Source organism: Podarcis gaigeae, assembly GCF_964106915.1.
Source record: "Podarcis gaigeae genome assembly, chromosome: 6".
Taxonomy (NCBI): domain Eukaryota; kingdom Metazoa; phylum Chordata; class Lepidosauria; order Squamata; family Lacertidae; genus Podarcis; species Podarcis gaigeae.
In genome coordinates this window covers 43,580,907-43,602,892 of record NC_139682.1, presented here as the reverse complement: position 1 = coordinate 43,602,892, position 21,986 = coordinate 43,580,907, and the positions used below count along the sequence as shown (strand labels likewise).

The following is a 21,986-nucleotide window of genomic DNA, read 5'->3' as shown; positions in this document are numbered from 1 at the left end:
GAAATAATCTCCGTTGGGCTCATTAGGAAATATGTGTAGGTAGCATAATTACTACTTAGAAAAACCAGTTATTAAAACATGGCCAGCGCTGGGAGGAAATAGATATTGCTTGAAGCAGGGAACTCACATGTGAGCTATCTGTTAAATAGCTTACAACGATTCATGTTGCTGAAACATAGGGTTCAGTAATGCTGTTCTGGTGGGAAAATGCCCTAGGTAGTAATATCATTGTGAATTGATAAATTGTAATGTCTCACTAGCATGGTGGCATTACACCTGAGCCTGTTTATTTATAAGGCAGTGCCAGGAGTCTTTGTCAATGGGTCCCTGGCCTTCTGCCACTTCCCCTCCCACTCTTGGTTAGAAAACTGCATTATGTTCTCTTGCTTCAGAAACACGTGTGAACTGCACAGAAGTAAGGCAGGGTAGAGTGTACGGGGATTGCACACTATTTCAAATTCCCAGAGAGGTTTTGTGCATGAATAAGGAACAGCTTGGCTCAGGGAAAGGAGTCAATATAGCAGGTCAGGTGTGTTTGTGTGTGTGTATGTTCATGCTTGGGTCCTGTGTATGGGTAATCTGAATGCATACTGGTCGGTAAGAATCTCCTGCTGTGTACCTGACTTCTTTTGGGAAGCACTGTGGTCTTGTCTCTCAAGAGCATCTATTTACCTATGGAGGTGGTGTGGATGGATGGCTCTGTCTTTGGTGGGGTGGACTGGATGGCCTTGAGCAATCCCCTGTGTCATTTATCTGTGGGGCCAAGAGCAATGCTGCCATAACAAGAGCAACATTTGGCATTGCTCCTTTCCAAAACATTAACAGTGAGCTGAGGCTGCCAGCGTCATTTAAAGGAGCTACCGTTATTTAGCCTAAGATTTATTCCAGGTATACAGATTCCAGCTAAGAGCACTCTTCTTTAATGTCCTCTGTAAATAGCAGAACAGTAGCTGAGCAGACTTGAGCATGAATATCTCAGGTTTGACCATTTATTATCCAATCTGCCACAAACATCATTATAACAGCAGCCAGTGATTCAAGAAAGAAAAAAAAACCCAGGGCCCCAGAGTGCAGATAGTTCAAGGAGAATGGTCCAAGACAAGCTTAAAGGGAAAGCAAGAAATTGTAACAGAGATAAGGGCAAGCATTTAAACTACCCCTTTAATCTCAGTAAGAATCTTAAAAGAAAGGCATTGTAATAGATACAACTCGGGTATAATAGCAAAGAAGCTTAGGCAGCAGCTGCAAAGCCAATCCTGTTGTTGCCCATGTCATAGACGGAATAGTACTTCCTGAGGAAGACATCTCCCAGGATCCAGAGAGGCTGTCCGTTTTGGGAAGGCAGATAGGTGGGCTCAATCCCAACTGTGCAGTAGCCATTGTTCTGTAAAGCAATAAATAGAAAGGGGAAAGTGAGTAGGATCCATAAAGATGCTAGCCCAGTTATTATAAAGACAGATGGCACTCAAGAGAAAGCCCTGTCTTTCTTCTCCTGTCCCGAACCTTAAGTTCTAATTCTTTCTATTGGTTCTTATGCTAAAAGAAAACAAACGGGTTAATGATGTCCACATCTCTAAAACTTACATTGAGGATGTAGGCACTGGGGGGCAGAGGGAAGGAAACCCCATTGATGTTGAAGGAGATGGTGGGCAAATTCTGAACATTGCTGCAAGCAACCGCATACTGTGAAGGAAGAATGCAATGACTGGTTAATCTCCTATAGGAGGACAGCTAGGACTGCATGGAACTGAGATGTAGTCATTCCGTAGGCATCAATTACTTCTATAATGGCAGGATTCTTGGTGACTTTGAGGCCATCCACACAAACTGCGCATATGCCAGCTATATCCTACATCACCCTGCATCCTGCGTTACCCTTCCAGCTCTTCAAAATATGTAATTTCACCTACCTCTCCGTACTGATTTTGCTGAGCACCCACAGCCTGCGCAAAACTCGCTATGTACTGCTGAGGAACAGTGAGGAGGGATGTCCCAGTGTCCACAATAGCTTGGCAACCTTGGCTGCACCATCCAGTAGCTCTTCCCCCAATAGAAAACCTAAGAACAGGGAACACATTGAAAATCCCACCATACCTCTCATGTGCAGTCTTGCCTGTATCTTCTGTAAAAAATGTATGAAGTCCTTGCTGGCCACTAAATTTCTTTAAAAAGATTTATTACTGTGAAGCTCATGCCTCCCTTTCACTGCCTTCTGTTCTGATGTGGGAGGACCAGGAGGTGCCATGTGCTTCTCTATGCACCAAAAAGAGTGGATTGATTCCTTGCTGATACTGATATAAACCTCATGCTGACTCTTAACAAGCCAGTCTTACCTGCAGTCTTCCTAGTTTGTCATTTGTGTATCATAGCTTTCTTACAGATTAGTACTCAGTCAGTGCATAACTATACCATAACATGGTGTGGATTGTCCTGAAATCTAATATGATGGAAGTTGCATAACAATGTTTTACTAGGGGCTGTACCCTTGCTCACTTCACTTACCAACCTCACCTACATTCACCCAACCTCCACCAACCACCCTTGCCAAAGCCATCCACTGCTTCCCTTTCTACTTCATGGTGCCAACCAGCCACCTTTTCCCTTCCTGTGCTGCTCATTCTGCCACTCTTCATGAGGATCAGCCATGGCAGCAGCAGATTCCAAGGCCAACCATGAAGCAGGATGGTGGGCAGTAACAGTGCCAGCTGGTCTAGGGATCTGGATGCTGGCGGGCAGAGGAGCCGGAGCAGCTGAGGGGCTGCCCTGGCCTGTTTGGGCTGTCACTCCTTGGCTTGCCTGGGCTGCCCATCCACTGCCTCCCATGATTCTGCAGTTCACAGCACCACCTGCAGCTGAGGGCATTGCAGCGTGATGATAACACTTAGGTTTTTATAATATGGTAAGATATCTTAAATTCTTGCAAGCTGCCCTCTTGATATAGAAGGGGAGGATATAAGTTATAAATATAAATTCCCACCCAGTGCTATATGCCGTTCACCTCCTTGGCCCTATTAATCCTCCAATCAACATCTCCATGAGATAAAGAAACCATGGAGCATGGGCTCAGGCTCAGTTCCTAGCCTAAGTTTAAACAATAAGCTTGTGGCATGCAAAACATCTAGGCTTGCAGTCCAATTTTACACGTTCAAGAAATAATCTTCCCTAGGGACTTCAATGTACTTTAGAAGAGTTTGGATTTGATATCCCGCTTTATCACTACCCTAAGGAGTCTCAAAGCGGCTAACATTCTCCTTTTCCTTCCTCCCCCACAACAAACACTCTGTGGGGTGAGTGGGGCTGAGAGACTTCAAAGAAGTGTGACTAGCCCAAGGTCACCTAGCAGCTGCATGTGGAGGAGTGGGGAATCGAAGCCAGTTCACCAGATTACAAGTCCACCACTATAATACATAGCTGTAGGCTCATGAGCAAAGCCACATCCTACTTCCATTTTAATCCACTGCAGTTTGAATATTCTTATCCCAGAAATCATGTGAACATAAAGTGACAATGCAATCATTTACTTTGGTGAAATCTCTATGATGCTTTGAGAAACAATGTGCAAGTTTCAGTTTATATCTGCATTCCTTCTAGAAGAGTCTGGCTCAAATCCAAGAAACTTCAAAAGCACAGCACTATATAGATATTTATGGGAATTCTCCAATGCTCTTGAATTATTTTTTTCACAATTTCAACTCACTCTTGAATTCCAATCTGCCAATAAAGTTCTTGGGTGACTGGAGCCCAATAGATCTCTCCAGAGTACAGTCGAGTGTCTACACCTCCAAAGACAACCTCACCGCCATACTGAGAGCTTGGTTGGCTACAAACAAAAAGAAAGGATTAATTTGTTCTGGAATGTTTAAAGCAAAGAACATTGTGTAAAGGGATGGCCCTCATTTGGGTTGTATAAATGCAAAATTCCCTTCAAGGAAAATTAAGGACCTGCAATAAATACACAGTGAGAGTACAGTACTGTACATATGAATTTCTTGTGCATTGTTGGGTTTTTTAAATGGCTGACTATATACAACATTTAATGCAAAATTATACCCCAAAATACGTATATGTGTGAGAGTCTAGTCCCATGCAATATGTTGTTTCTGCACTATAATTTTATAAGTATTAATATATATGTATTTTTATACAGCCATGTACACTGTTGTACGTATAATTTTTTTGCTTGTTACTTTAGGAAACCTGGGGTGAATATAATCTATGCATAATATTAACATGTATAGTAACACATACAATAATGTGTATAAACATGCATATAACATTTGAGAAGTGTTTCCATTTATAGCAGACGCACACAGGGACATAACTTTCTTCTCATCAAAATCATGGAGTGAGAAGGAAGTTCGAAAAATTATGCTTAATGCTGAGATTTTCAGAAAATTCCATCCCTTCATGACTAACTGAAATCTCATCTATTTCTGTGGCAGTAAAGCATGATTAATTTATTCTAGATCCAACCCATTTATATTTATGCTGTGATGTATGAAAAGCAAAGGAGTGTGGGACATTAAAACTAAAGGGGAAATGGCTTCTTTTTCTTACGAGCTCAGATAGAAGCTGAAGATTGGCTGTGAAAGCATGTTTTGCTGCAACATCCCCTCTAAGGCCGTTGTAGCACCCCCAACTGCAAGAGAAGGATAAGCCATCCCCAAGATGCCATCAAACTGGGCATAAACGAAGTTGGAGCCAGGTTCATTTTCACTCAGGCCGAATTCTTGCTTAGTGACAACAATGTTCTGGAGCTAAAGGAGACAAAGTGAAAGTGTCATCGTAAAATTCATAGATAGGATAGGAATGAAAAGAATTATAAATTGTCAAAAGAGGGCATCCACCATCTTAGTGGCCTGCTTTTGAGCTTCTAGAACAGAGGTAGCCAACATGGTGCCCTTCAGATATTGTTGGACCACAATTCTCATCATCCCTGAATCATCCCTTAGCTTATGATTGTCAGGAGTACGTGCAGGAGCCAGGCCCTGTGACCAGTAGGGCTTCACAGGACTGGGGCCTTCCTAAGTTTGTTCTGGAGAGGCAAGGCGCGGCTGCACAGGTGAGGCCACTTGGTAACTCGCTGCACCTGGTGGCAAGAGCCGGGAAGGGATATAAGGTCAGCATTTCCCTTGTGCTCTTTGTCACAGCAACACATTTCCTGCCTTGGGCTTCTTGCTTCCTGATCCTTGGACCCTTGACTTTGTGACTCCTTGCTCCTCAACCCTCGGACCCTTGACTTTGTGACTCCTTGCTTCTCGACCCTCAGACCCTTGGCTTTGTGACTCCCTGCTTCCTGACCCTCAGACCCCTGGCTTTTGGACTCTCGTTCCTGCTCCCACCCCGCCATCATGCTCCCGGTCCCAAAGTCCTCAGCCAGGACTTCAATCACCTGTAAACCGGACTGTGACAATGATGGCTAAGAGGGATGGTTCCCCACCCCTGAATTAGCAGATTCACTCAACGGTGATTCATTGGCAGCATTGGACTAGTTCACCCTCCCCATAAAAGATCAAGTGACACTTACTCTCATGGTGTCAAAGCCAAAAAATCCATCAAGGTTACCACTACCATACTGCAGGGAGAAGGTCTGTCCATTGGTGGAGTAGGTGGAGGACTGGCTGGGATTGAATCTTGAATGACCAGCTGTGGGGAGAAATATAATAAAAGGCTGAAAGCTTCCATAGGATATACCCTAAATGTTGCACAGCATCAGCAGAAGTAGTACGGTTAGAAAAGCCTTTGCTTGGCATCATGGATAACAGAAATTCAGTTTCTTGGCAGCGAGGCTCTGTTGAAGCTCTGTCTGTATTCCATCACACCACAGCTGGCTTAGCTGTAGCTATGAATAAAGCTGGATGCGGGTGGCGCTGTGGTCTAAACCACAGAGCCCTAGGGCTTGCCGATCAGAAGGTCGGCGGTTGTTTGGTCCTTGCTCCTGCCAACCTAGCGGTTCGAAAGCACATCAAAGTGCAAGTAGATAAATAGGTACTGCTCCTGTGGGAAGGTAAACGGTGTTTCTGTGCACTGCTCTGGTTTGCCAGAAGCGGCTTAGTCATGCTGGCCACATGACCTGGCAGCTGTCTGCGGACAAACGCCAACTCCTCAGCCTATAGAGCGAGATAAGCACCACAACCCTAGAGTCATCCGCAACTGGACCTAATGGTCAGGGGTACCTTTACCTTTACCTTTTATGAATAAAGCTAGCTTTTGAACAGTTGGGGATTGGTGACTTACTGCACGCCTGGCTGTTGCAGTAGACAGAAGGCACCCACAAGTTTGAAGAGCCAGTGTCAAACAGCACCAAGAAATTCTGAGGTGGTGTTCCAATGCTGATTTCTCCATAGTAAGAAGCCTGGGGATAAAATATTCACAATGTGAATTCCTTATACACACACACACATTATATATATATATATATATATATATATATATATATATATATATATATATATATATTCAATTTCCAATATGCATTCCATCCATGTTTAACATCCACTTCTAACATATACATCTTTTAGACTTCCCTCAGCCTGTCTGACAATTTTCCATATTATCACAATTACTCACATTTCTTAAATTTATATTGCGCTTTAACAATCTTAATGTCATCATATCTTTTAAGCAACATTTCTATCAATCATTTTCACAGAGCTTCTTGAAAGCCAACAAGCGTTAATTGCTCCTCACATACATTTTTGATATACTCTGTAAATTTATTCCAGTCCTCGGTGAATCTCTCATCGCGTTGGTTCCGAATTTCCCCCGTTAATTTATCCAAAATATTTCACAATGTGAATTCCATAAGAATTCAGGCATGAACTTAGCTCTGTGATTTGCATGGAATGAGTGATTCTGTGAATTTTCGAAGCTCCCAACCTGATCAATTTCCCAAGGCTTAGGATTTCTCAAAAGACACACACACATTGGCATTACACATTGGGATGTTGTGATCACTCAAATAGGGGGGTTTGAATGCCCTCATACAGGACTGAGGCAAGAAAGACACTGCTCATAGACTACTACATGCAGGGTGAATGGAGTCTCAGATAGCTTCACCACCACCTCAGCCATTTCCCCCTTCTCTAAAGGATTGAGCTTTCGACCATGGATGGAAGAAGATAATCAGCAACAGCAGCAACCAGTGGTTTCTCCATCATGCAGTGGGGATTCTTCCCAGCAGAAATTGTGCAAATAGCATCTTTTCTATGCTTAGGTAGTTCTCCAGCCTTATATCATTGTGGAATCTCATGCTGCTGGGTCTCCACAGGGCCCACTGTCAACTCCTCTGCTGCTGCCTTCTTCCCCTGGTCCAAAGGTAAGTTACACACACTGGGGTAGGGGGAGGCAGTGGTGCACATTTCGAGTGCTTATAAGTCTTTTGTGAGCACTCAGGCCCAGCACTCACAAAAAGGCTTGAACTGTTATGAGGGTTGAGCCTAGAAATACTCATGCATCCTTAAATGGAATGCTACATTCCATGTGGTTTCTCAGCCTAATAGCATTCTGCTGTAGTGATGAAAAATATAGGCTTGTTAAAGAGAACATCAAAGATACAAAGACAAGTTAACTCAGAAAGGACAGGAGACTCACATCCATGTACGCCATTGGTTCATAAGCAACATTGTACTCATTGAAGATGTACTTTTTGGCCGGGTCAAGTTTGTGGTTCTTCAGGTAATCTTCCAGCACACCCTTCTCCTTCATCACCTCTCGGATAGACTTGCCCTTCTTCAGAAGGACACTATATGGAATTAAAAAGCAGAGCATAGATATATAATTAATAGAGTGATACTTGCCATTCAAGGACCCCACACAACTTGGATGACAAAGAACCACCACCATATTTGTTCCTGTTGCTGCGCTGAGACTGCCCCTTGCCCACTTGTTGTTTTTCTATGGCAATTGATGGAAGGATGCACATTCAACAAACTGAAGAAATTAGGTTTACTGAGTATGTGAGTATTATTGCATGAAACACCCTTTATACATGGCTCCTCCTTACCATGTGGAGAAAAATATTCTCACATCTTCACTCATCCCTGTACTGTCATCTAATTCTCTGTGCTATATAATTTTACCTTACTCCTGACTTATACCATGAAAGTTCAAAAATTCTAATGCTACCTGATTAGCAAGTGAACAATTTTTGCATCTTATTGGTCTCTATGCTGTTCTGTTTCATATATAGTATTAAACTGAGTAAGAACACTCACTTGACTAGTCCATCTGACAGCTGGAAGCAAGCCAGAACCAGGAGCACCCACTTCATGATGCTTGGTTTCTCCCACGACAACACCTGATGAGCTTAGTAGACCTCAGAAGAAAGTGGTCTGAAGTCTCACTTTTCAGCCCTTGCTTTTATACCACAGATGCCCCCCCAAACCAAAAAAATGTAAACACCTTATTGGCTTGCATTGCCATTCCTTGTAGCCTACTACCCAACCACTATCAACACAATCAGGTATGGTAAGATTTTTTTTTTTATCCTTTCATTGACTTTCCATTAAAAGTAATAATTGTGTATATAAAGCAATTAAGATTAGATAAGAAACAATACATGTGCTGATACAGCAAGGGAAAAATTGGGGTTATCAAGAATGAGAAAGGAACAATCACTGTTCTTCACCCCATTTCACTTCATCTCAATCCCATTGTTTCTTCTAAAATTCAAGGGATTCAGTGTTTGTGCATGTGGGGGTATATATGTATACTTGCATATACCGATAATAGATAGATGATAGATTAGATAGATAGATGATAGATAGATAGATAGATAGATAGATAGATAGATAGATAGATAGATGATAGATGATAGATAGATAGATGATTGATAGATGATTGATAGATGATAGATAGATAGATAGATAGATATAGATAGATAGATAGATAGATAGATAGATAGATAGATAGATAGATAGATATAGATATAGATAGATGATAGACAGATAGACAGACAGACAGACAGATCCACTGCAATATTTAACAGTTCACCAAATGGGTTATGTCTGCCACAGATTTTTCATGATATTCCTGTTTCCTAGTAACAATTAAAATAATAAACATTTGAATGATTAATCAATGTAGGGATTTATCCAGCCTGACTTTTGAGATCAAGGATTCTAGAAAAATATATATTCAAGATTCAGTTCCTCTTCTGGACTGGTAACCGGTTAAAGGCCAGGAAATGTTGCATTCAAATAAATACTGTGAACCGTCTCCACAAATGAAGGAAGTAAGAAGTAGGGTCCACCAAGGCCTTACATTGAGGCTGATACTATTTAATGTCTTCATAAATGATCTAGAGTCAAGGGTGAATTGTGGAGTAGCCAAGCTTGTGGATAAACCCAAGTATTCAGAATGCTGACATTCTAAGCAAGTTATGGGGAGCTTCAGAAGGATATTCTAAATATGACTCAGTGCACAACAAATGAGATTCAGTGTAAAGTGGGACAACTGATCTATGTGGAAAAAATTACAGCATTATATGTATGTATGTATGTATGTATGTATGTATGTATGTATATTAAGATGAGCAAGAGGGGACATGATAGAGGTATATAAGATTTTGTGTGGTGTAGAGGAAGTAGACAGAGTGATGTTTGTTTCTTCCATTTTCCTAATACTAGAACCCTAGGCCCCCCAATGAAGCGCAATGTTGGAAGATTCAGGACGAACCAAAGAAAGTACTTCACAAAGTGCTCCCATAAGAACTAGGGATGGCCACCAACCAGGATGGCTTTAAAAGAGAATTAGGCAAATTCATAAAAGATAAGGCTATCAAATCACTGTGCTCTATCTTTAATGTCAGAGGCATTATAATAATAAATAATAATAATAATAAACCTTTATTGTCACTACACCATCTGTGAGCAGTGAAATTAAATGAGCCCCCTCCCGACATACACTCAGTTATGCCTCTGTCTATCAGTTGCAGGTAGGGACAGCCCTGTTGCACACAGGCCCTGCTTACAGTCACTGGCATCTGGTTGGCTATTGTGAAAACAGGATGCTGTACTAGATGGGCCTTTGGTCTGACCCAGCATGGCTCTCTCCATGTTCTTTTAATTCTGTTGACCTTTCTTCCCACTGATGGAACCATACAGTGCAGGAATCACTGCTAAAGACCTTCATGGACATTAGATTAACAGGCACCATTTATACCGCTCTATCGTATCAGCATGGAAAAGTATCCTTATCAATCCCAAAGCTAGCACAGGGTAAAGTGACATAAAATTTGTCCATCAGAGTGAGCAATGAAAGCTATCGGTCATCAGCTGAATAAACAGCTGAAAGGGCTCGTTGTGGTTTTTCGAAGACTCTTAAGGGCAAATGAAGAGACAAACCCTCCAATTCAGTGGAGTTTTTACCAAGTAGTCAGTCCAAAGCATTGAGACTACACGTACTTGGGCACAGGAATGAGGCAGTGTTTCACTTGTGTATTTTCTGTTCAGTTTCCTTCAAGGTCATCCACAGGGTCCACAGTTGGGGAGGGAGTGAAAAAAACAAAGATACTGAATGTGTATTCAGTATGCTTGTTTATTTCACTCCCTCCCCAACTGTGGAGCCAGTGGACTGTGCTAGTTTTAAATGTGGGAAGCCAAGGTTCGAACCCTTGTGTATAATGGCAATCACTTTGTGCTTTGGACAAGTCACCCATGCAGTTAATATTAATTTGCCTCAATTTCCCAGACTTCTGCATCTTAGTATCTTAGTCCATGTCCTCCAATGATAAACATGTGCCACTTGTTCTAGGCATCTCCTCCAGGAAAGCCCATTTGTTAGCCATATAGCTGTACTTAACTGATAAACACATTTAAAAAGAAAGAAAGAAAGCATCATTTGTTGTTGTTTAGTCGTTTAGTCCTGTCTGACTCTTCGTGACCCCCTGGACCAGAGCACGCCAGGCACTCCTGTCTTCCACTGCCTCCCGCAGTCTGGTCAAACTCATGCTGGTAGCTTCGAGAACACTGTCCAACCATCTAGTCCTCTGTCGTCCCCTTCTCCTTGTGCCCTCCATCTTTCCCAACATCAGGGTCTTTTCCAGGGAGTCTTCTCTTCTCATGAGGTGGCCAAAGTATTGGAGCCTCAGCTTCAGGATCTGTCCTTCCAGTGAGCACTCAAGGCTGATTTCCTTCAGAATGGATAGGTTTGATCTTCTTGCAGTCCATGGGATTTTCAAGAGTCTCCTCCAGCATGTAAAGGGTCATTTACATTTACACAAAGTGATCTGTGCGGAAAGTCCCATTCTGTTTCACCACCGGGGATGGAACAGAAATTGTTTCCACCACACCACTTCTACCGCTGCTGCACCTTGGCTCTCAGCAAACTTGGCAGGAGCTGGAGCGCTTCTCCAAGCATTCCCAGTCAGCTTGTCCCTTGTGGGCAGGGAGAACGAATAGCAATGCCACACACCAAAATGCTTCCCTCTTGACAATGGCAGAAGTGTTGGGGTGGGCAAAGTGCCACCTCTTGCACTTCCATCACCTGAGGTGGGCACTTCATCCTACCTCTGAAGATGATACAGCAGAGCTGGCACATCTCCTTCTGCAATTCCTTTTCATATAATTTTTTTCCCATTTGTTTATAGAAGTTGTTTACGAGATCATTCCTCTGTAGACTGAGTTCACCACATTCATATCAACTTACCTTTGTAAGTCCTTTTTCTGCACAAGACTTTGAATTGCAAGTATGGCAATCAAGTTAATGGAATTTCTGTTGAAGATTGTTATAGCCTTTCTGCTTTATGCTGATGTTTGTTATTTGAATATTCAGAAAACCAGGGAATAAAAATATTTGTTGGTTCTTCTGTATTTATTTTTTTTAAGACTGTCATAATCTGTGCAAAAAAAGCAAATTAGGATAATGGCTTAGGTCTATAAAGTTTTTAAAATCCTCCTTAGCCTAGGATGAGGATTGGTTGAAAAAAAATATTCTGATGAACATCTGAACGCAATAAGAAACAATTTAGCAGTGATGTCCCTGAAGAAAGATGCATACATCATGTGTCCCATAGCTTACTGGCTGTAACCAGGTTTTTATTAAGAATCACTCTTCTACTTTGCTTTGTAGATCCAGAGAATAAGAAATGGCAACATGTTGCTCAGCTTGACATCAAAAAAGCCCTTCCCCATTTTACCATTTGTGCCAATTGTAAAGCAATATAATAGTAGAAGAAATACAGACAGTCTTTTACCCTCACCAGATTTAACGTTCTTCCTTCTGCCTTACTTCAGGGCAGATTTGAGGGTAAACCATACACAGCACGGGTCTGTCCTTGTGGCTCGTTGGAAGTTGAAACTGCTTCACATGTACTATTATGTTCTCGTCTTTATGAGGATATACGTTTGACTTTTATTACACCTGTTTTGCAAAAGTCCAGGAAAGAATCGGAATACCATAGTTTAAAACTACTGCTAGAGGACAAGAATCCCAAGACTACATTAAATGTAGCTAAATTCTGTGCGTCTGCAATCAATCGCAGGAAGCAAGTGGTATCCCATAATGTTCAAACCCCTAAATGTTAATTACAGGGGACACGCTAACAATTAATTTTAATTTTTATATTTAAAGCCTTGTTTTATTCATACTGTCCCTTGTATTTCTGATATTTTTTATGATCTGTGATATTGTGTGTGTTGACGCTGGTCTGTGACCGTATTAATAAATTCATTCATTCATTCATTCATTCAATAGTAGAAGAGATTTGGCACTGCTGCTCCCCCACTTTTTGGTTTTCCTTATAATGTTTGAATTTCTTAAATAGTGCCTTTTCCCATGCCAGATAAAGCCTAAAAAATAATTCTGCCATATTCTCAATTGTTCTTCCATGATGTAAGCTTGGAGTGTTTGAAACAAACACAGAAAATGTGGTGTGGTGTATCATTTGGGCTGGGTGCTCTAACAGATTGAGGTTGAATCCTGACAAGACAGAAGTACTCTTTTGGGGGGACAGGGGGCGAGTAGGTGTGGGGGACTCCCTGGTCCTGAATGTGGTAACCAGATGTGCAGCCTGGGAGTCATTTTGGACTCACAGCTGGGCAGCTGTCTACCAGCTCCATCTGGTATGCAGGTTGAGACCCTACCTGCCCGCAGACTGTCTCACCAGAATGGTGCAGGCTCTGGTTATCTCCAACTTGGACTGCTACGTAGGGCTACCTTTGAAGGTGACTAATCCAGAATGCGGCAGCTAGACTGGTGACTGGGAGTGGCCACATGACCACATGACAGTCTAGGGTTACCACATGTCCGGATTGTTCCGGACATATTCAAGAATGTTGCAAAGATGGTTTGATACAACTGTGAAAACTGAATAGAAATATTTAATCCTAAGTATTTCAGTGAGGAGGTGACCCATTTAAAGGGAAATAATTTCTGCAGGTAATCCACATTTTTGAAATTTTAATTAGACAAAATGACAATGTGGAAGGAATCACCATTGGACAAGAGCCGAGCAAGATAGGATTAATTGCCGATGACCTCCTATTTGTGGCAGATCCACCTCTTTTAATACCATGATGCTGCAGGAGTTTGAAGCCTTTGGTTTGGCTGCAGGATTTAAAATAAACTTTGCCAGTCCAAACTATATTTAAAGGCTTCACAGAAAACTGCAGACTTGTAATTCCTCAGCACATTAATTGAATCTAGTACCTCTGAGCAGGTAATTTCCTTTTCAATGAATTGTGCATGTTCCCCCATTAAGACCTCTCATATATATACATACAAGTTCACAAGTGCACATACTTTATCAGGTGCTGGGCTTTCTGAGGTCTATAACTCCAAATATAAACTGGCAGTCACAGGCATCCCAGTTTCTGTGATATATGTGTTTCCTGTATTCTCATGTTCCGATACCAGTTTTCTGAGCAAATTTGCTGGCCAAGAGCTTACTTGCCTTCCACCCGCCTTGTTTAGTTTCAAAAGCCTTGTTCTTTACCTTGTTTGTCTTAAAGGGCTCTAACTTACTCCATTCTCTCAATTTCTTGAAAACCTTTTTGCCACTGTGAGCCTTTTATGACTGAGCTCTTGTGTATTGCAATAATTTATTTATTCCCCTGTTTTTTCTGATGCTTGGCATATGATAGCTGTACATATACTCCTCAGTACTAAAGCATATACAGTGGTACCTCAGGTTAAGTACTTAATTCGTTCTGGAGGTCCATTCTTAACCTGAAACTGTTCTTAACCTGAAGCACCACTTTAGCTAATGGGGCCTCCTGCTGTCGCTGCACTGCCGGAGCCCGATTTCTGTTCTTATCCTGAAGCAAAGTTCTTAACCTGAAGCACTATTTCTGGGTTAGCGGAGTGTGTAACCTGAAGCGTATGTAACCCGAGGTACCACTGTACAGCTTAAGGCGTTATCACCATCACCATGCTTGCATATTTCCACACCCACACATGAGCTGAGTAGTGCTTTCAAGTATTAGCTGATTACTTCCAATGCTCAGCATTGGAACTTGTGCAATTGGAAGCATAGATAGCAGTGGTTTAGTATATGCATGCCCTCTCAACTACTTCTACACAAAAGGGGACCGGATGGTAGCTGGGAGGTAAGTAGAACCCAAGAAAGCCTCATGACAATCCATTGGGAGAAGTATCAGTGCATCAAAAATATCCTAACAAAAACACACCATAGACTTAGGTCTCGGAGTATGTCATCTTTATTAATGATTCTTTTCTGCATTGTATCAGAAAATCATAGCCTAATATGAAATAGAATTTCCTTAACAGGTTTCTTCTTTTTTAATAGGCAGACAAATACATGTCTTCTTGGGTCAGACCAAAGGTACGTCTAGTATAGCATACTATCATCTGTAACGGGGCCATGAGTGGGGGCATGATGAATATATTCATCTCCTGTTTGTCCCCCAAATCTGGCAATCAGTGAAATAATGTTTCTGAAAAGAGAAGCTCCATTTAAGCTATCATTGCTAATAACCATTGGCAGATTATCCTTCATTAATATGTCTGTTCCTCTTTAAAATCCATCTAGGGCTAACGGCTATCAACACTTTTGTGATACTGAATTCCAAAAGTCAATTGCACATTGTGTGCAGAAGTGCTTCTGTTTGGCTGTCCTCAACTTACTGCCAATCAATTTCATTGAATTATATCAATTTCTGGTATTTTGAGATAATAATTAGTAACTCTCTTGACACTGCTCATTATATCATGCCTTCTTTTAGGCTTTTATTTTTCTAGGCTAAATTTATTAGATGATTACCATTATCGACGCTGGCAGTCCTAAAAAGATGAAACATCATGACTGCCAAAGTAATGACATTTTGGACTATCAATGTGTTTATGTAGATTTATGACACATGTTGTACTTGTTTTTTATGTTTCTCTTGGTAACCTGCAAAATTTTAAAGCTGATATTTTATTACTGAAGTTGGTTTTACACCTTGGGAGAAATTGATCCCATCCAGTTTTTCAAAACTGGAATCAATGCCATAGAGGGTACAAATTTGAGTTCCTCAAATTTCATTATAGACTCTTAGTTCATGATTAAGAACTCATGATTTTAAGACCTGAGGAGTCGCTGAAGAGACAAGACATAGAAAAAAGGAACAACCTAGATTGTTTCCTAAAATGAGCCTCAGATACCCACACATACAGTATTGAAACAGACAGCTAGAAATTTGGCATATTGGTATTTATTTCTCCATAGCAATGGATCTCAAGAGAATTGATAGTATAAAAGCAGTAGCAGATGAATTGTGGAAAGGTAAGAATGCTGCAATTTCCTTTACAAACAATGTAGAATGATTCTGTTGAATTCCCAAAGAGTAGCACTATTTATCCAGAAAAGAATTGGGCTTTTTTTTCTTTATCTAGGCTGAAGGTGCAAAGCCCACCCTGTTGTTGGCCATATCAAAGACAGAATAATACTCCTTAAGGAAGACATCACCCAAGATCCACAGTGGCTCCCCAGTTGGAGAAGGCAAGTATGTAGCCTCAATCTCAATTGTACAATATCCATTATTCTGTGGAACAAAAGAAAACAAGTTAACCCTGTGCTGGGGAAATAAATAAGACGGCATTTCAAGGAAGTCTGGAATAAAGACTTGTTCGCAAAGACACACTAGAGATCCACATTTTATTTGCTCCAGTATGTCTCTGACCATCTACATGTCCAGTTTCAGGGCTGGCCACAATGCAGACAGGGCCAATAGTGAGGCCAGCCCAGTGAGCATCATCTCCACTCTGGGAGAAGTGACAAAATGGAGGGATTCTTTTTCACTATTTTATAGGTGCTAGTACCATACTCTTGCTTTTGGCAATTACAGTCTGAGCAAACATCTCTTTAGGAACAATCTGCAACTATAAATCTAGAAAAGAATTCTAACATCAATGATAGATCCATGTCAGGTCCATTATCTCAAAAAATAAAATTAAAATGACCCCACAAAAAGGGTTAGGAGAAAAAAATATAAGGCACCATTACAACAGTTTTCCTGAGTAAATAAAATGCCACACTTTAGTATAAAAAAAACCAGACTCGTAATCTGTTTTTAAAACCGAAATCAGGTAATTATAAGGTTTAATGACAGAATATGATAATGATGGAATAATAATAATAATAATAATAATTTTATTATTTATAATTGCCTCTTTCAGCAGGTCTGGGAAGGCTCCCTCACAGAGGGAAGCATTCACCACCCCACAGAGCCCATCGCCCAGCCCTTCTCAGCTCCCTTTAATAAGCCAGGGTGGGCAAGGATCAAGGAGACAGTTATTATAAACATAGCATGGTTCAAAATGCATATTGTTCTGGGGAATTATGTTTAGCAATATGGTATATACGTACATTGGTGACATAGGCAGATGGAGGCAGTGGAAACTGGGATCCATTGATGATAAAGGTGATGGTGGGCATGTTCTGGACATAGTTGCAGTTCACCACAAACTGAAAATGAACAAATAAAGAGGGAAGGTTAACTATTTGAGTAGGCTAGGTTGGTTGAGTCATGTCCCCTGTAGAAAACAGGCTAAAACAAGCAAAATGTTTTCCTTTCTTTTTGGTGCATATAGCAAAGTTATATGAGCACATTGTGTTTCCTACAAGCAGCTCACTGTCTCCTGAGGTGTGTCTTTCTGAAATTACCTCATCTACTCACCTCACCATTGTATTCTTGACCACCTACAGCTTGCAAGAAATTCCCCATGTACTGCTGAGGGACAGCAAGTAGAAATGTTCCAGTGTCCACGATTGCCTGGCAGCCTTGGCTGCACCAGCCAGTAGCCTGGCTGCCAATAGCAAACCTGCAGAGGAAAGAAATGATATTAAGGCCCCAAATGGGTTCTCAGAGACTCACCTCTGTAGCTATGCATTGTACATTGAGACAAAACACGCCACCTCCTTCCACATATATTATACAGAAAATTCACTGGTTGAGATTCAGTTCTCCCCACCTACACTTCCTCCCGTTCACAGAGTTTCCCCATAGGATTCATCTTGTCATATATTAATTGGAGTAGATTATGCACTGATCCATCCAATCCATTTTCATGCTAAGATATTAACCCTATTGCTTCTCTTGAGGCTGGCACAAAAGAGTGATCTTTGGCGACGACAGAGTTGTTAATGGCCTTTCTGGATTTTACATGCATTCAAGTATGTGCACGCAATAAAGATGCAGACATTATATGTCTTCCTCAAAACAACATTATAGTTCCAGAAAATCTATATTTTCTCAGTAGTCATACTGCAAAATATTGTTACTTGTTTGGATTTTTATTTTTAGGTAAATGCTATACCCAGCTGGAATATCCATTGATGCAATCGTTTCATTCCAGTCCCAAGCCCACAAGACACATATTCTAAAGCAGAAAGCAGGAGGAATAAAAGTACCCCACTCTGCAGAAAGGCGGCCACTCCATAGAGCAGGCAAAGCCTTTTTTGTCATCTGGAAAAGGAACATGTTTAAAGCAGGAAGGCACAGCTAGGTATAGATAAAATGGAAATTATGTGTGCCACTTACTCCTGAATACCAATCTGCCAGTAATATTCACGGGTGACTGGCGTCCAGGTAATTTGTCCAGAGTACAACCGATTGTCTACACCTCCCAAAACCATTTCCCCTCCATACTGAGCAGTTGGTTGGCTGAGAAAACAAAAATGGTTTAAAACAGACAAGGATTAGTTCTAACTACCTATAAATTTGATGGTGCTCTATAAGTCCACAGGTAAATAAGCCTAGAGAAGATTAGAGAAAGCATAAATGGAGAGTAATAAACAGTTGGCAGGTCAAAGGGGGAAAGAACAAATCGGGCACAGATTGCCCCACATTAAGGATCAGAATCTTTCTCCACTGGTGAAAATCCATCCTTTCATCACTCCAGTGATGGTAATAAAAGGGAAGGTTGATTAAGAAGGGTCACAGAGTTAACAGAAAGCTTAATTTGCATCAATTGCTCGTACACTCATTATCAACTGTCTTTTGTTACTGTAAGGATGGAACCATTTAGGAGTACTTTATTTATCCTAGATTGCCGGTAATTTCTCAGTGTGGTCTTGCACATGCCCCTGACAAAAATATCAGGTTTTGGATCTTACCGGGAGAAATAGAAGCTGAAGATGGGTTCAGAAAGCTGCCCTTGTCTTAGCATCTGCTGCATAATGGTGGGACCTGCTACAGCTAAGCCGGGATAACCCATGCCTAAAATCCCATCAAAACTGGCATAGTAGAAAGGACTGGAAGGCTCATTTTGACTCAAGCCAAACTCCTGGTTTTGAACGACAATATTCTGGACCTGGGGAGAAGGAATCAATGGGGTTCACTTGCAACGTAAATCGTGGTAACTGACAGGCAATACTCATCAGTTTAGGAATAATGCTACACAGGGAGACAATGAGACCCAGTGGAGTGGATTCTTCAGAATGCGGTCTGGTGTCAATCTCAGCAAAACTGGATCTCAGTGAGTACCACCAGTCACTGCTGTGGCTTAGGAACTTAGTTTTTTGCACTTGTTAAATTCAGATTTCGATGCTGAGTTCAGAACAGGATGCTTTCTTAAACTGCAAAGGATTCCTGGCATTGTTAACTGGATTCCCAGAATTATTAGCTTTACCTTAGTTTGAATATTCCCAGAATATGGCACACTTAAGGATGAGTGACTCACAGTGCAAAGTTCACTTACCTGCACTGTATCATAGCCTAGCATGACAGTTAAGCTACCACTCCCATAGGATAGGGTATAGGTCTGTCCATTGTTGGAGTAAGTGGAAGATGCACTGGGGTTGAACCTATGGTGGTTCCCTAGAATAAAAAAGAAACACAGAGTACAAATCTATCTCTATGAGGCAGTGAAAGCTGCCCATTAGCATGCAGTGTTCATTCTCCTCAAGATTCAGTTTACAACAGGTCTGACTTTACTACAGACCCAGCCTGCCACCTACGAACTCTTATATGCACACATAGTGAAGAGGCTAAAAAGGAGGCAAACAGGAAAGGGGCACTTCTCACAAAAATATACAAGCATTGTGAGTGCATTTACCTCAGAAGGTCCCCATTGTTGGTCAAAAGAAGGACCTGCACCATTTTAACATGGTTTGAGGACAGCTTCATAATGTATCTTCATCGTAAGAACATTTGTACATAAAAATGTATGATATGAGTGGAAATAATATACTAAAATGCATTATTTAAGAACATAAGAAGAGCCGCTGGATCATGGTAATGGCCCATCTAAGTCAGAATTCTGTTGTCATGATGATCAATCAGATGCCTATTGGAAGCCAGTAAGCAGGATGTGAGTGCAAACAGTTTTCTCTTCTCACCTGTGATTCCCAGCAGCCACTATTCTGAGTCATGCTGACTCTGACAGAGAAGGTAGAAAATAACTGTTGTGGCTAGTATACATTAGGGGAAATTGCTTGCAGAAAATGTGTATATTAGACAAAATGGCATACAAAAATGTGTATATTGGGAGAAATGTGCACTAAGATATATGTGCATTTCTGTGAGGACTTTTTAAAAGAAGATTTGCAAAACAATGCAGTAATATGACAAACTGAACATAAGACTGGAAAAAATGAAAAGCTGAAACTGACAGATTTGTCCATCTTGATTAATGCAATATGCTATTGATTTCATAAGATCTGCTTGCATTGACTATTCCTCCTGCACTTCTTAGCTGAGTAGCACCATAGTATCTGGCCATCACAACACCATTTGCTGTTTCTAACCCATACCGTGTGCACACAATGCTCTAGTATTATATCTCATGATATGTTGAGAAAAAATAAAGAATTTGTACTCAGAGAAAGACGGGTTTGTGCCCAGAATCAGGGGAGGGAGGAGAATCTTAGGGTTGTCAGTCAATATATTATTATGATATTCCAAGTTTGAAAGCTGCAAATAAGGTTTGCAGTAAGATTATTTCTAAACAAAATGAAGTGTTTTCTTGAAGACAAACAGCCACTTTCAGCAACTGTGTAGAGTACTCACCACAGGCTGCAGTATTACAATACACAGAAGGTACCCAGAGATTGGAAGAACCTGTGTCCATGAGAACTAGGAAGTTCTGGGGTGGAGTTCCAATACTGATCTCTCCAAAGTAGAAAGACTGCCAAGGGAGAAAACTTGAGTAAGGTGGAATAAAGACATTTCACCACACCTTTTAATGCTTTTATCATTTCAACGCCTTGCTAGTACTTTGCTACCAATGATCTCAAAGGGGCTATTTAGATCATGAAGACTTCAGTTTAGCAATGCATCCCACAAAGAAGGTAAACTACACTACTCTCCAGGAGCATACAGCAAAGCAAACAGGAAGGTTATGCAAGATGCTAGAATCATAATCCCTAATCCTCTTCTCTAACTACCAACATCCAGACAAGAGATATATGCATCTTTGCTTGCCATGTTCATCCCAACAAAGGCAGTTGCATTTTCGTGTTTTGTATCTTCAGTAGAGGAAAGTGCTGTAGTGAAAACATCCACCTTCAAGTCCTTTCGGGATCAGTTACCCAGGCTTATAATCTTTAGTGTGTCTCATGGAATGCTCAGCAGACAAGTCAGGAAGCAAAGAAGATACCATGAAGCCATAACCCCCAAAATTAAAAGTAGAAGCTGAAATCATTTACAGTGTGTTTTGTTAATGCACACTGGACAAACATCTGTGTCTTGCTGTCATAAAACAGAGAGCCCCAATTCACACCTCTGAGCACATACGGTTGAGTGTTCAGTTCATTCTTCTTGTAGGGGAAATGGGTTGTTTGATGGCATTATCAACTGCTGAGCTCAATGTGCAAGTTCATGTATTTTCTCTACCACTCTGAGAGGGAGGAGGGGAAAGGTACAGATTCATATTGATGCGATACTCACATTCAAGTTGTTGGTTATTGGTTCGTAAGCAATGTTGTATTCATTCCAGTGGTATTTCAATGCAGGATCAGCATGGTGTTTCTTCAGAAATTCCTCCAGCACTCCTTTCTCCTTCATGTTCTCCCGAATGGATTTCCCTTTCTTCAGAATGACTCTGCATAAGATGCAAAGAACTCAAGAGACCAGAAGCAACATGGGTGGCCTTTCTGTCCTTCTGCTATGCACTCTTTCTTCATCTGCTTTCCTATATTTTGTTATTGGGAGCTACTAATAGCCCATTGTGCTACTTTATTATTCATCCATTCGTTCAATAAAAGCAAGGGAGTGTTTGAAAGAGAAACTGTCAAAGCCTGAGAAGCAAAGATTTAATTTTGCTATGGAACATTATAAGAACATTGGCTGACGTTGTATGACTTGATTTAATTTCCAGTCATATATTCAGCTCATGTGTTGCTATTGTTGAGACACTCACCTCTCCAGGCCCTCTGACAGGTGGAGAAAAGCCAATACCAGGATCAGCCACTTCATGGTGCTCACTGTCTTGACCAAAGCAATCTTCTAGAGAATCCACAAATCCTTTCCACAATTACAGCTGCTTTGTCCCTACTTTTATACTCAGAGCAACTGTCCTCTACTGGCTTATCTGTTTACTCT

General features: G+C 41.2%; 2 protein-coding genes across 2 annotated transcripts; both read right to left on the bottom strand.

The window, feature by feature from the left end:
• Positions 1 to 975: 975 nt before the first annotated feature.
• Positions 976 to 8,352, bottom strand: LOC310847795 (gastricsin-like). Its single transcript, XM_083745889.1, has 9 exons — positions 8,217 to 8,352; positions 7,594 to 7,744; positions 6,238 to 6,355; positions 5,528 to 5,646; positions 4,558 to 4,757; positions 3,698 to 3,820; positions 1,911 to 2,058; positions 1,585 to 1,683; positions 976 to 1,384 (listed from the first exon to the last, which is right to left on the bottom strand). Exons 1-9 carry the CDS (start codon positions 8,270 to 8,272, stop codon positions 1,232 to 1,234), a joined length of 1,167 nt encoding a protein of 388 aa, XP_083602015.1. The 5' UTR covers positions 8,273 to 8,352; the 3' UTR covers positions 976 to 1,231.
• A 7,288-nt stretch (positions 8,353 to 15,640) lies between these two features.
• LOC310847794 (pepsin B-like) lies at positions 15,641 to 21,918 on the bottom strand. Its single transcript, XM_083745888.1, has 9 exons — positions 21,805 to 21,918; positions 21,333 to 21,486; positions 20,454 to 20,571; positions 19,144 to 19,262; positions 18,560 to 18,756; positions 17,985 to 18,107; positions 17,121 to 17,265; positions 16,811 to 16,909; positions 15,641 to 15,986 (listed from the first exon to the last, which is right to left on the bottom strand). Exons 1-9 carry the CDS (start codon positions 21,858 to 21,860, stop codon positions 15,834 to 15,836), a joined length of 1,164 nt encoding a protein of 387 aa, XP_083602014.1. The 5' UTR covers positions 21,861 to 21,918; the 3' UTR covers positions 15,641 to 15,833.
• Between the last annotated feature and the right edge of the window lie 68 nt (positions 21,919 to 21,986).